Source organism: Balaenoptera physalus (genome assembly GCF_965194825.1).
Source record: "Balaenoptera physalus genome assembly, chromosome: 10".
NCBI classification, from domain to species: Eukaryota; Metazoa; Chordata; class Mammalia; order Artiodactyla; family Balaenopteridae; genus Balaenoptera; species Balaenoptera physalus.
In genome coordinates, this window is record NC_138889.1 from 105265963 (window position 1) to 105278622 (window position 12660).

The following is a 12660-nucleotide window of genomic DNA, read 5'->3' on the forward strand; positions in this document are numbered from 1 at the left end:
ACACTCATAAAAATGAAGAGACAAGCTATAAACTTAGAGAAAATATTTGCAAAACACATATCTGGTAAAAGATTTTAAAATTTAAGTGGAAACACAAAGTATCTAAACTAGCCAAAACAACTCTGAAAAATTTAAAATGGAAGGAGTATATTCTTGTTTCTAGAATACATTAAAAAACAGCTTCCAACTCAATCATAAAAAATCAACCGAATTAAAAATGTGCAAAAAGTTTTGAATATATGCTAAAGAAGAGATCTAGATGGAAATAAGCACATAAAATTTTCTTAACATCATTAGTCATTAGGGAAATGTAAATTAAGACTACAATAAGATACCACTACACATTCCCTCCAATGGCTAAAATTTAAAATATCAATCATACCAAGAGTTGGCAAAGATGTGGAGCAACTGGAACTCTCACATACTTGGTGAATTGTTACAACCACTTTGGAAAACTGGCTATTTCCTAAAAACTTAAACATACATCTTGCATACTACTCAGCCATTCCACTCCTTAATGTTTGCTCAAGAAAAATGGAAGCCATGTCCACACAAAAAGGGGCATGAAGAAACTTTGCTGGCAATAGCTATGTTCATTGTCTTGATTTTGGTGATGGTTTCATGGGTGTATGCATCTGTCAAAACTCATCAAATTTAACACTGTAAATATGGGCAACTAATTGTCTATTATATTTTTAAAAAGCTGTAAAAATATATTAGTTATCATGTCTTTGGCTGCAAATCACAGAAAAACCAACTTACAATGGCTTAAAGAATCAAGAGGATAAGGAGGACTTAAATTTAAATTCTTACCTTCTACCATTAGAGTAGAGGTAGGTGGCTCCAGGATTGGTTAAATCAGTGGCTCAGTGACACCATCAACCCCCTAGGTTAGTTCCATCTTTCCACTTTGTTACTCTTAGTTGCTGCCTTCATCTTTGTTCTGGTTTCCCTCTTGGGTCACAAGATGGCTGCCACGGTTCCAGACATCCCATCCAGACTCAGCATTGTCTGTCAGCTAAATCTAATCTAGCCCTAGCAGGCTATTTGGTTTCTTCTCTGGGTGTGGCTTACATGGAACTTGCTACTGAGGTGTGGGTTTCTCTTGGGGGAGACATTTAGGAGAAGCAGGAGCAGACCTTACTAGAGCTGGTCAGGGAAACCGAGGCTCAAGGTCATCTAGCTTATTACTCCAGCTTTTTGCAGTGGAGTCAGCTACTGTTCCATGGTTACAGCATGAACTACATGGAGACAGTCACATCTCAGAGAATAACATTAAGTGGTTTTCTTGAAAGAGGAGGAACAATGGGGCAATGGGACCCACCCAGTGTTTTTCTTTTGCTCTCTATACCTAGAACAAAAATCTTTCCTTCAACAATTTAAAAAATGTGAAAGTAAGGTAGGGGTTAAACAGAGAGGGGTCTAGGAGTCCTAAACTTAACTGGCTACAAGGGTCAGAGGGTAACATAAATATGTGAATCTGTCAGATGTAAGACAATAGGCAGTGGTGAGGCCTTTGGTGATTTGGACAGTACAGCCCTATCCCCACCAAAAACATAATGCATGGGAAAATAAAAGCTCTATGGGCCAGTTTGAAACTCCTGGAGGAGTCTGAGAATAAGGGATGTGTATTCGTTTCCTACTGCTGTTGTAACACATTGCCACAAACTTAGTGACTTAAAACAGCACACATTAATTTTCTTATAGTTCTGGAGGTCAGAAGTCTAAAATCAATGTGTTGGCATGGCTACATTCCTTCTCGAGGCTTCAGAGAAGAATACATTTCTTTGTCTTTTTCATCTTCTAGAGGCTGCTTGCATTTCTTGGCTTGTGGTCCCTTCCTGTATCACTAGGACCTCTTGTTTCTGTTGTCACATCTCCCACTACCCACTCTGATCTCCTGCCTCTCTCTTAAAAAGACTATTGTGTTGGGACTTCCCTGGTGGTGCAGTGGTTAAGAATCCGCCTGCCAATGAAGGGGACATGGGTTTGAGCCCTGGTCCGGGAAGATCCCACATGCTGCGGAGCAGCTAAGCCTGTGAGCCACAGCTACTGAGCCTGCACTCTAGAGCCCGCGAGCCACAACTATTGAGCCCATGTGACACAACTACTGAAGCCCGCACGCCTAGAGCCCGTGCTCCACAAGAAGAGAAGCCATCGCAGTGAGAATCCCACGCACTGCAACGAAGAGTAACCTCCGTGCGCCACAACTAGAGAAAGCCCATGCACAGCAATGAAGACCCAATGCAGCCAAAAAAATAAAATAAAATAAAATAAAATAAAATAAATAAATGTATTAAAAAAAAATCACTATTGTGACCACACCAGGCCCACCCAGGTAATCCAAGATAATCTCTCCATCTCAAGATCCTTAACTTATTCACATCTGCAAAGTCCCTTTTACCATGTAAGGTAACATATTCACAGGTTCCAGGATCAGGATGTAGACATCTTTGGGCATCCATTATTCAGCCTACCACGCGAAATGAAAGCTTAACTGGCTGGGCATCTGCTCTCCAAGGGGCCATGTAACTACTGGGAAGTGGGGAGAAGAGCCTGATGGAGGAGCTTGGTGTGGACTGAAGCTTGAGTTGTTGGGGTGGGACCTGGGATGCAAGGGTGGGGCCCTGGGAAGGTGGCTTCTGGTGAGCCCCCTACCAGCGTCATGCAGGTGAAGAACCTCTTGAATGTGCCGTCCTGCCCAGGAAGTGCTCAAGGCTGTAGGCAGAGAAATTGAGGGTGGCCTCAAAGGCTCTACCTACTCTGGCTGAAGATAGGACCTTGTGTTCAAAACTGGGGACAGCATCTGTGGCCACTGGGGTGGTGCATGACCGTATTAGAACTTGGCCTTCCAAGGCAAGAGGATGAGATGTGAGCCAGTGTTTGGGGGCTGACTCCTTGGGGAGACCGGGTCAGAAGTCACGTACTGGTGACTTAAGAGTGGGAGGAAGGTAGAATTCCATTTGGTCAAGGGCATGGGGTGAGTGCAGGAAGCCTCAGGCCAGGAGCTGGGGAAACGGAGTCCGTGCAGATGGTGTAAGCCACCTGAGTCAGCACCAGGTCTTTACCAGTTGGGGGTGTATGCAGCTGGGACAGGCCAAGGACTGGCTCTGGTTGAGACAGATGCAGGTACCAGGTGATCTAAGCACAGAGATGAGAGACCTACAGGAATCAGAACATGTCAGAGCTGCTAGCAGGATTTTGAGGCAGGGGTAGGGCAAGTCACTGGTCCCCCAAACCCCTACATCTGCAGAAGCAGAAGATGCCTTCCTAGGTGCCCCTCATCGGCCACGAGGGCAACACTGCCTGAGAAATAGCAGCAGGGGTGGGGCTGGTGGCGCTCTGGCATCTACTGGGTCCTACAGTGGCCAAGAAATTCTTGGGGAGCATGGGAATGTCAGCACCATCGGGGAACACCAAGGTTTCAGATGTTTCAGGATGTGGGGTGGGTTACGGTGATTTCAGCTCTGGCCAGTCTGTCCTCTGGCTGTCTGAGCTGCCTTGAGCTCTCCCAGGGCTTTGTGGCTTTTTCAGGGGAGCTCCAGGCCACCTCCCCTCTCCAGGTTGCCCTGACTCAGCTCGAGCCCTCGGGTCCCACCTGGAAGGCAATGTGTACAGCTTGAGAGTGTGAACTTTCCCCAGGGGATGAGGGTCTGGGGGGCTGGGTCGCTTGCAGGGGAAAGAGTAAGGGGCAGTGTGCCAGCAGACAAGCATGACTAAGCAAGTACATGTACTAGAGGGCACTGCCAGCCCCCTCCTTCCTGCCACCTGTGGGTGTTAAAAGGACTATCTTTTCCCATGGCCTCCCCACTCCAAGCCCCCACCTCCACCCCCACCCCCAGCTTCCCTGAAGGGGGCTCCCTTGCTGATGTAGGTGGTTGGATATTCCTCTTTTCCTGGCTGTGATCCCTAAACTGCCTTCTATCCCTCCTTTCACATGGTTCCTACCATGTGATCCGGTCTCCTCCACCGCCCCCCCCTTCTCTGTCTCCTTTCAGCTCAGGAGGGAGGAGTAGAAGCACAGCCCTGGGGGGTGGAAGAGGCCAAAGTCTCAGTGCCTCACAGCCCCCGGGGAATTGGTGGGGGAGGGGGGATGTCCTGGCACACACATTCCACGTGGTCTGCTTCTAACCCTGACTCTGCAATTTAATAGCTGTGTGAATTTGGGCAAGTTACTTAACCACTCTGGGCCTTGATTTCCTTACCTGTAAAATGGGGCTAATACTAGCACTTATCTCTAGAAGGTTCCTGGGAGGATTGAATGCGTTAATACATGCAAAGTGCTTAGGACAGTGCCCGGCACCAAATTAGCACTCAGAGGTGGCTCTCTGGCTGGGTTCCACCCTCCCCTTTTCCTCCTCCTTCCCCTCCACCAGCCCAGGGCCCGCTGGAGGCTGAGCAGCAAAGAAAGGCCAGGAAGTGCAGTGCGGAGGATTAGGCAGGCTGAATCTCCAGGTGCGGAGCTGGAAGTGGCAAACTGGTTTTGAGTCCAGACCCTGCTGGAATCCAGAGGAGCAGGGATCAGCACCCTGACGTCACAGCTGCTCTCTTTTCTCTCCTCCTTCGCTGCCAGAAGTTCCCAGGAGCTTTCACAGAGAGGGAGGATCCGGAAACAAAGCCTCTGATTGGCTGCTTTCATGTTAGGCCCTTGTCAGTTTCCAGCCTGATAGGGAAGGGCTGGAGAGTAGGGGATTTAAAACTCAGAAATAGCAGTATTTAGATAGGTTAGAGAAGGAAGGAGGGAAGAGGGAGGAAAGCAGGGACAGGGGAGGGGGCCGAGGTAAGAGGTTCTCCTCCGGTTGCCTGGGATGGTTTGTAAAGTCCTGGGGATTGAGGGCGGGGACTGGATTGTACGCTCTTTTGGCCTGGAAGCTGGCTGAAGCGGAGCGGCTGTTACTTTTGAGACAGGAGAGACAAAGGGAGATGGTGCGCACAAACCTTTTACTATGCGGTCTTCGCGGCGTCTATTCAGAGAGGGGGGCCCCTGGGGAGTGCTCCCTGAGCCATGGCCCCAACACTTGGGCCACCATTCCCCCTTCCCCCTTCTCCTGTGAGCGGCCCAGGACCTGTAGGACCCTGTCTTCCTTCAGGGCTCCGTAAGGCTCCTTTTCAGCCCTCAGAGTCCGTCCTTCGCTTGTGCTGAGGCCTGGAGCGGGACCATCTGCTTTCGCTCCTGTCGCTGCTGCCTCCTCTTCCCTCTCCTCCTGTGGCAGGTCGGGGTGGGTGGGTGGGCAGGAGAGTGGTGCCCTCGGTATGCAGCCTCCAGGCCAGCCTGGGCCTCCCAGGGGGCTCTCCATTCAGCTGTGCCCAGCTACCAGCTCTCTGCCCCCAAACATCTACCACTCCCTGGAGCCGCGAGCCCCAAGAAAGGACTCCAGGAGACTCTCAGCCAACTGGGGACACAGGGACAAAGAGCCCTGGCCTGGAAGAGGAGGCCTGGGTTTGAGTCTTAAAGCCGCCCCAGCCTGGATGTGTGACCCGGGGAGAGTCCCTGCTGTGTCTGGGTGGAGGCCCACCTGTTTTCCACGTCCTGCACCGTGTCTGGCAGTGGCTGGCCCAGGGTCTCCGGCAGCAGGGCAGTGGCAGCGCTGGCAGCCACGGGGACAGCGCCGTAGATGAAGAGAGGCACGGAGGGGTAGATCTCGGCGGTCATGCTCACCAGTGGGCTCACAATGCTGCCCACTCGGGCCAGAGTGCTGCCCATTCCCAAGCCTGTCTGCCTGCGGGACCCAGGGGGATGGGCGCCGGTTAGTGTTCTGGCATGAACGCTGAGGTTCTGGCTGAATTTGGGGCCAAGGCAGCTCGGGCCCTGCCCCAGGAGACCCCCTGGTGCCTGCTCTGTTCCCCATTTGATTAGCTAACCAATTTGGCATTTATTTTGGAGATTAAAAAAAAAAAAAAAAACCAAAACAGGTTGGGAAAGGCTCTGGGCAGAGAATCAGGAGATTGAATTTTGCCTCTGCCTTTAACCTGCTATGTGACCTTGGGCAAGTCTCTTGCCCTCTCTGGACAGTTTACTGAACTGTTGAGTTAGCTTAGTTCGGCCAGTTGTTCTCAGATCACCTGAGGGATTTGATTTACAGTTGCCCCAGCTCCATACAGACCTGTTGGATTAGAATCCCCAGGGGAAGGGACCTGGAATCTACATGTTAAGAATATGTTAAGAACATTCTCTATGAGAGCAGAGGTTAAAAACTTTGACTAGAGAGATAAACTGCTTGGGTTCAAATCTAAGCTTCCTGACTTATAAGCTGTGTGACCTTGGGCAAGGCACTTAACCTCTCTGTGGCTCAGTTTTCTCATTTGGAAAATGGGAATTATCATAGTACCTACCTCATAAGCTTGTTATGAGGACCAAAAGAGTTGATATTTGTAAACAGTTTGACAGTGCCTGGCACATAGTACTACTTTATACTATTGTTCTTTCAGCTGAAATCCTTTGAAGGTACAGGGCAGTAACCGTGACCCCTTGGGGTTCTCATTCCAAGTAGCCTAGGGAAGCCTGGCATTTCTTTGACGTCTCATATGAATTTTGCATCCCATTCTTAAAATAGATATGTGTTTCTGGTGTCTTAATGCAAAAATACCCCCTCCCTGCAACCTTGGCACTCAAAGAAGCAGTGCTGTATTTATCCATACAACTCCCAGAACCACCGTTATTAAGTGGTTGCTCTGTGATAAAAAATTACTTTCATGTTTGTGGTCTTTGGTTTCAGACATACTACTTGGTTAAAGATGGAATTTAGATTTTGTGGCAGCTTCTAACTTATGCTTTGGAGATCAAGGGGGGGACTTCAATTAACTGCCTCTGAGATGTGTCTTCTTGGCCTCCAACCCTGTCCCAGTTGGTGGCTCAAATCTTCCCCTCAGGTCAGGTAAGAGCTTAGTGGGCAGCCTAAGCGTGTACTGAGCGGCTGATATAGACCTTTCACCGTTAGGTGCTGGGAGGGGGCCTTGGGCTGGGGCATACTGGCCTGTGCTCTGGGTCTGACCTGGGTGCGGGGGAATGTCTTGCCCCAAAGCCCCTCCCATTAAGCTCCCACTCACCGGATCACTGTGGGGTACAGCTCCCCAGTGTACAGGAAGATGCAGTTGAAGGAAGCAGCCAGGCAGCCCTTCCCCAGCACAGCCAGGGAGGTTCGGACAATGGACTGATCTAGAGAGAAGAGAGGGGGTCAGCAGATCTCGGGAGTGCGGGCTGAGAAGTTGGGTCGTGTCTGGGGGTGTGGCCAAGGGTGAGGGACCAAGATGTTCGTAGGTGCTCACCCTGGGGTACCACCCCATTGATCAGGATGCAGATGCCTGCCAGCAGCAGTGAGGCCATCTGGGCAGGCCGGCGGCCCATAGAGTTGATGACAAGGAAGCCCACAAGCTTGGCAGGCAGGTCCACAGCACCAAAGATCACCTGGATTAGGTAGATGCTGACCCCAAAACCCTGCAGGTCCATGACCAGCCCATAGTAGGCAAAGCTAGTGGCAAACCTAGTGGGGAGGGACGAGGGGTATGGAGTTTGTTAGGAAGATTAAAGGGGGGGCCAGGTGCTCATCCAAAACAGGGGTGAGCTGCACAGGTTACCCTGCTTAAGAATCTGGAGTCTACCTCGCCTGATAGTTCTTCTGTCATTTAGTACGCACTTTGCGTTTTGGGGTAGTCCTCCAATGCCCCAGATTTCTCAGTCTTCTGATAGTGTCCCCAGTGTATTAGGGAATCTTCACTTAGTTGCCATGTAGGATTTACACAGTTTTAGTCTTTATTTTATCTATTGATACTGGACTGAGGGAGGACAAGTGGATATCCAAAGCCATATCTTTAGGGCCAAGGTGTTGGGAGAGGCCAGAGTTTTCCGGGACCTGTCCGTGGTCCTGGGATAGGTGTGCTTCTTAAGATGTCAAGAGCCCAGAATATAAAGCTCAGGTTGTTGGACAGAACCCACAACCTGGAGTAAATCCCAAATTGGAAGCAAAGAATTCATTGGCAGGATTGTTCCTTCTGACCATGTTTCTCTTAACTGTCATGGGATTGCTATGATGATGGGGTTGGGAGGGTAGCACGTAAGAGGGGTAATGGGTAATGTTGCAGTGGGAAGGGAAGATTTTTGGCTGGTCTCAGCCCTGGCCAGAGTGTACTTTCAGAGATGAGTTTTGCCTGTGCCTGTGTTTCTGGCAGGCACCACAAGGCCAGTAATGTCTCTCAATGTTTTGCAAGCCAGCCTTGTCTCTGCCTCTGTGATGTAATTCTGTTGACTCTGCGGGCCATCAGTACCGATGAAGTGTTTCCATATTGGAACAGAGCTGATAAAAGGAGAAGAATATGGAGAGATTGATGCCCAGTTTGGGGATTGGAGGCAAACTGAGGCTGGAGGTCATCTGGTTCTTTAAGACTCTCTCTGGTGGGGGATTCCTGCCCCTCATAGCTGGTCTGCTGACTTCCTCCCTCTTGTCTCCCTTCTTCCATCCCCTGCGTCCACTCTTTCCCCAACCAGTCTTTTGTCTCTTGGTCTGTCTGTCTGTCCATCAGTCTGTCTGTCTGGGCCTACCACAGCATGGAGAGGCAGAGGAAGAGGCGGCGAAGGGCAGGACAGCGCAGCAGCTCCATGGCCGAGGCCTGGCCCTTGCCCAGGGTCAGCTCCTTCTGCAGACTGGCCCGGAGCACCTGCTGGGATGGACGGGGCTCAGGGCTTGGACTTTCATAGGAGCTCCTCCCAGCCTAGCTCCTCACTCAGAGAAGCCCTGTGAGTCCTCGGTTTAGGGATGGAGCCCTGGTGGGGTGTCATGGGAGGTCTCAGGGGTCTCACCTCCATACTTAGACTGGCCCCCTCTTCCCGCTTCCCATTGATCCAGGCCACTCTTTGCAGGGCCTTCAGGGTGAGGTCCAGCCTCCCAGAGGAGGAGTACCAGCGGGCCGACTCGATGAAGAACCTGGGAGCAGGGGTGAGCGTGGGTGTTGGCGTGGCTTCAGTTCCAGTCACTGGGGCTGGAGGTAGGGCGTGGGCTTTCCAGAGGTCTGCAGTGGGATTTTATGTAAGATTGGGAACCCAGGACTTTGCCACACCCCAATCTCTAGGACCATAAGGCAGTGCCCAGCTTGGCGATGACTTATTCCCCAACACGGGAGCTCAGCCCTTGGGTGCTGGGTAAAGGGAGCAGGGCAGGCAGGCCGGAGAGCTGGGGGGAGCTGGGGAAGCCAGAGAACCGGACACGCTGGGGCAAGTCTTTCCGCCCAGAGCCTCAGTTTCCCTCAGTTTCCTCAGGTCACACTGAGTCACTGGCCTGGGTTTGACCTTCTCTGATTCTGTGGGCGAGATCTGGGGGAAGTCTTGTCCCTTGCATCCCTCTGGGCCCCACGCACCAGGAGTAGATGAAGAAGGCAAAAAAGGGCACGGAGACCAGCAGCTGCAGGTAGCGCCAGTGGGGCACAGCATAGGCCACACCGGCCAGGAGAAACTGGCCCAGGCTGTAGACGTAGCCGATCAGGGTGCCCACGCAGGCCCGCGTGTGGGTGGGCGTCCACTCCACATCTGAAAAGAGGGTTAGGATGGAGCGGTGGAACTTACTGGGTGCCAGGTGGGTGGAGACCCGTGGAGCCCACCAAGACCCCTCTCTCTGTTCAAACCTTGGTCTGTCCCAAGGCTCAGTGGAAGATAACATCAAACGAGGTTGGGGGCCATGGGAGGGGGAGTGGGGGACTTGTGATGGAGGTGGGGATGGGGAGGTAGGTTTGGAATCCCCAGGACTTGTCCCCTCCACTCCCCTGCTGTGTGTTTTTGCTCCTCTGCAACCTACTGTCCTGGCCAGGGCCCTCTTTCCCTTCAGAGCACCTCTGACCACTCATTCCATCCTCAACAGCACCCGCCCCTCTGGTCTTCCTCAGTCTGGGCTGGATTTCAGCCTCAGTGACCAGAGCAGCTCAGAGGAGGCAGTAGCTTTCCTCCACTCTGGAGAGTTGAGGTGGGCGTGGGACCACCTCTCTGCTTCTGTCGGAAGAGGTCCAGTTTCGTTCCTTGTGGGCTCCTGATTTGGCAGCTGGGGCAGTGGCTTGAAGACTTAGATTGGCCTTTGGGACTGGATTCTCTAGGTGTCCTGCCCCAGCCCTAGCCTTGTCCTGGTTAATTCCTTTAGTCTGGAGAATCCCAAATCCTTAGATTCCCTTCTGGGCTTGAGGAATGAGCTTGGGTAAATCCTTTCCCTTCTCCCCAGCCTCAGGTTCCTCATCTGAGAAACAGGGAGAAGGGAGGTGACTTATCCAAGGGTACGCACTGATGACTCACGGACAGGCCACGCTCAGTCCATAAATGTGTCTGGTCTATATGATGCTGGCTTGCCCTATGTTAAAAATATGAGAATTAATTGCAAATGTTAAAAAAAATTGGGATATTTTACACTGATAAAAAAGGGTGGGGGAAGATCTGACAGCCCTGAGACTTCTTGGCTGGAGCAGCTGAGTGGCTGTGGCCCCTCTGGATGGATGTGACTATCTTTCGGAGACAGTGCTCACCACTGCCTAATGCCTGCTGTCTGCTTCAGTCATTTATGGGAATTACCTGGCCCTAACAATGGAGTTTGCAATCACATGTCTAAATGAGAGGTCAGGATGGTGTGAGCCCCGGGAAAAAGGCTGCTATGTTGGCTGGAAGGGCAGGACAGGCTGAGTGCAGGAGGGGTGGGCTGGGAAGGAGGCTGGAAAGGGGCTGCAGGGCTGGGTGGTCGGAGGGGAGTGGGTAGGGGCCTGCCCTGCCCTTCCGGCCTCCCTCACTCAGTGTCATGCAGTTGAGGGAAATGCCAGCCAGCGACATGCCCGAGAGGAGCCGGAAGGCACAGTAGACGGGGAAGTTGGGAGCAAAGGCGGCGCAGGTTCCTGACACAGCCGTCTGCAGGTAGTTCAAGATCAGCACCTTCCGGCGGCCCAGCCTGTCGGGGGAAGGAAGACCTGCAGCAGGGGTCCTGAGGACCAGCGGGGGCCAGGCTAAACTGGGAGAGGGGCGCTTGCCCTGGGTGAGTCCCTGGGGTGGGGGTCTTTGCAGGACCCGTGACTTATCATGAGGCTCTGCTATAGGTCCTCAAACGAGCCCCAGCTGGTGATGCCAACCTCCCACCTAGGCCCCCCAAGCCCAGCTGAGGAGCCCCCAGTCCCAGCCCGGCTCCTTGGCCTTGCCCAGGACTGACCTGTCTGCCAGGTGCCCGAATATCATGGCTCCGAGAAGCACCCCTACCATGTACAAGGACTGAGCCAGCTGGCGTAAGGCCCTACGAGAACACACGAGGTCCCACTGTGGGGAGAGGGGGCAAGGGTCAGGCCAAGGTGAGCCTGGGCTGCAGGGCAGGCCCTTGCCCTCCTTCCGGCTGGCCCTCTGAGGCCTGTGTCACCCTCTTCCCACGACTCTTCTCTTTGGCCCCAGGAGCTGAGAGACTCTTCTTGACCCCTACAACTCCCACCTCCCCCTTTCCTACAAAGACCCCCATCTTGAACCCCTTTCTCCATTTTCCCATCTTGGCCTCTGGAGAATTTGAGACAGTCTGTGTGTGTGTGTGTGTGTGTGTGTGTGTCTCAGAGGGGAAAGCACACTCTGGATGGTGCACAGAGGGGCCCAGGTCTCCTCACCTCCATCACGATGGTGGAAGGGAACGTGCTATTGTCATAGATCCAGCCGTGGGTGCAGGGCTCTGTGGCCCCCGTGCCATTGGTCTCTGTGCCATTGGGAAAGGGCGGCCCCCGTTGTGGGGAGGTGAAGCGGAGGCAGGACTCGGGACGCCCCTGCCCGTCCCGGGGCAGCCAGGCGTCCAGCTCCCCGTCCTTGCTGAGGTTGGTGTCGGCAGGCGGGCGGCAGTGGTGGGTGGGGACAGCGGCGGTGAAGTTCTGCAGGGTGTTGTGGGAGGCCATCAGGAGCAGGGGGAGGACCACCAGAGTGACCTGGATCTGCTGGAAGCGGCCGGCGCCCCCCACCTGCAGCAGGAGGTCATTGAAGGCCATGGGGCCAGGCCTGGCTGAGAGGCTGGGGGCTGAGGACTTCCAGTCCCGGGCCCTCCGTCTGTGTGCCGGTCCGCCTGCTGCCCTTCCCTGGAGGAGAGGGACTGCCGTTGCTTCCGCAGCCAAGCTGCTCCTGGAACTGAATCTGAGCTGGCTCTGTAGGGGGGACAGCAGCCCGGCCAGGCGGCCCCTCCTTTCTTCTCTCTCCTTGTTCCGTCCCTCCCTTTCCTTGGCAGCCTCTTCTCAATTGGTGTGAGTGTGTGGGGTGTGTTTCTCAGCTTTCAGGGTCTGCTGTAGCCCTGACCCCTACAGGGGCAGTATTTAATCCTTGGCCTGGAGGGAATGAGTTAAAGTGTGACTTGGTATCAGAAGGATTAACCCTCCAAGTATCCTTGTATCAGTGGAATTTCTCCACGTGGGTATAAAGGGCAGGAGAGGGTGGACTGAAGTGGGGGTGATGGGAGCAGATCGTACTGGGCATCTGGGGGCAGGAGGGGCATCTGGGGGCAGGAGGGGCATCTGGGGGCAGGAGGGGACAGGGTGGGACCTTTTTGTCTTCCTTTTAGTGAGGGGATTGGGCTCTGGGAAGTGTGCCGGCCTCTTGTGGGGCTTCTGTCCCTTTTAGTGGGCAGGATCCAAAGGGACCATCTTGGGGAGGGGTTGCCAGAGAAAATACAGGTCGCCCAGTTAATTTGA

General features: G+C 53.1%; 1 protein-coding gene across 1 annotated transcript in view; it reads right to left on the reverse strand.

Moving 5' to 3' along the window:
- Positions 1-4924: 4924 nt before the first annotated feature.
- Positions 4925-12660, reverse strand: part of LOC309667859 (uncharacterized protein) — a 33395-nt gene continuing 25659 nt past the window's right edge. Inside the window, exons 13-22 of the mRNA XM_082476798.1 lie at positions 11599-12203; positions 11163-11266; positions 10753-10907; positions 9349-9517; positions 8795-8918; positions 8537-8655; positions 7267-7481; positions 7048-7156; positions 5517-5720; positions 4925-5204 (exon numbers count right to left, since the gene is read on the reverse strand). Of these exons, the coding sequence (XP_082332924.1) occupies positions 5117-5204; positions 5517-5720; positions 7048-7156; positions 7267-7481; positions 8537-8655; positions 8795-8918; positions 9349-9517; positions 10753-10907; positions 11163-11266; positions 11599-12203 (1892 nt within the window). The 3' untranslated portion in view covers positions 4925-5116. The remainder of the gene's footprint in view (positions 5205-5516; positions 5721-7047; positions 7157-7266; positions 7482-8536; positions 8656-8794; positions 8919-9348; positions 9518-10752; positions 10908-11162; positions 11267-11598; positions 12204-12660) is intronic.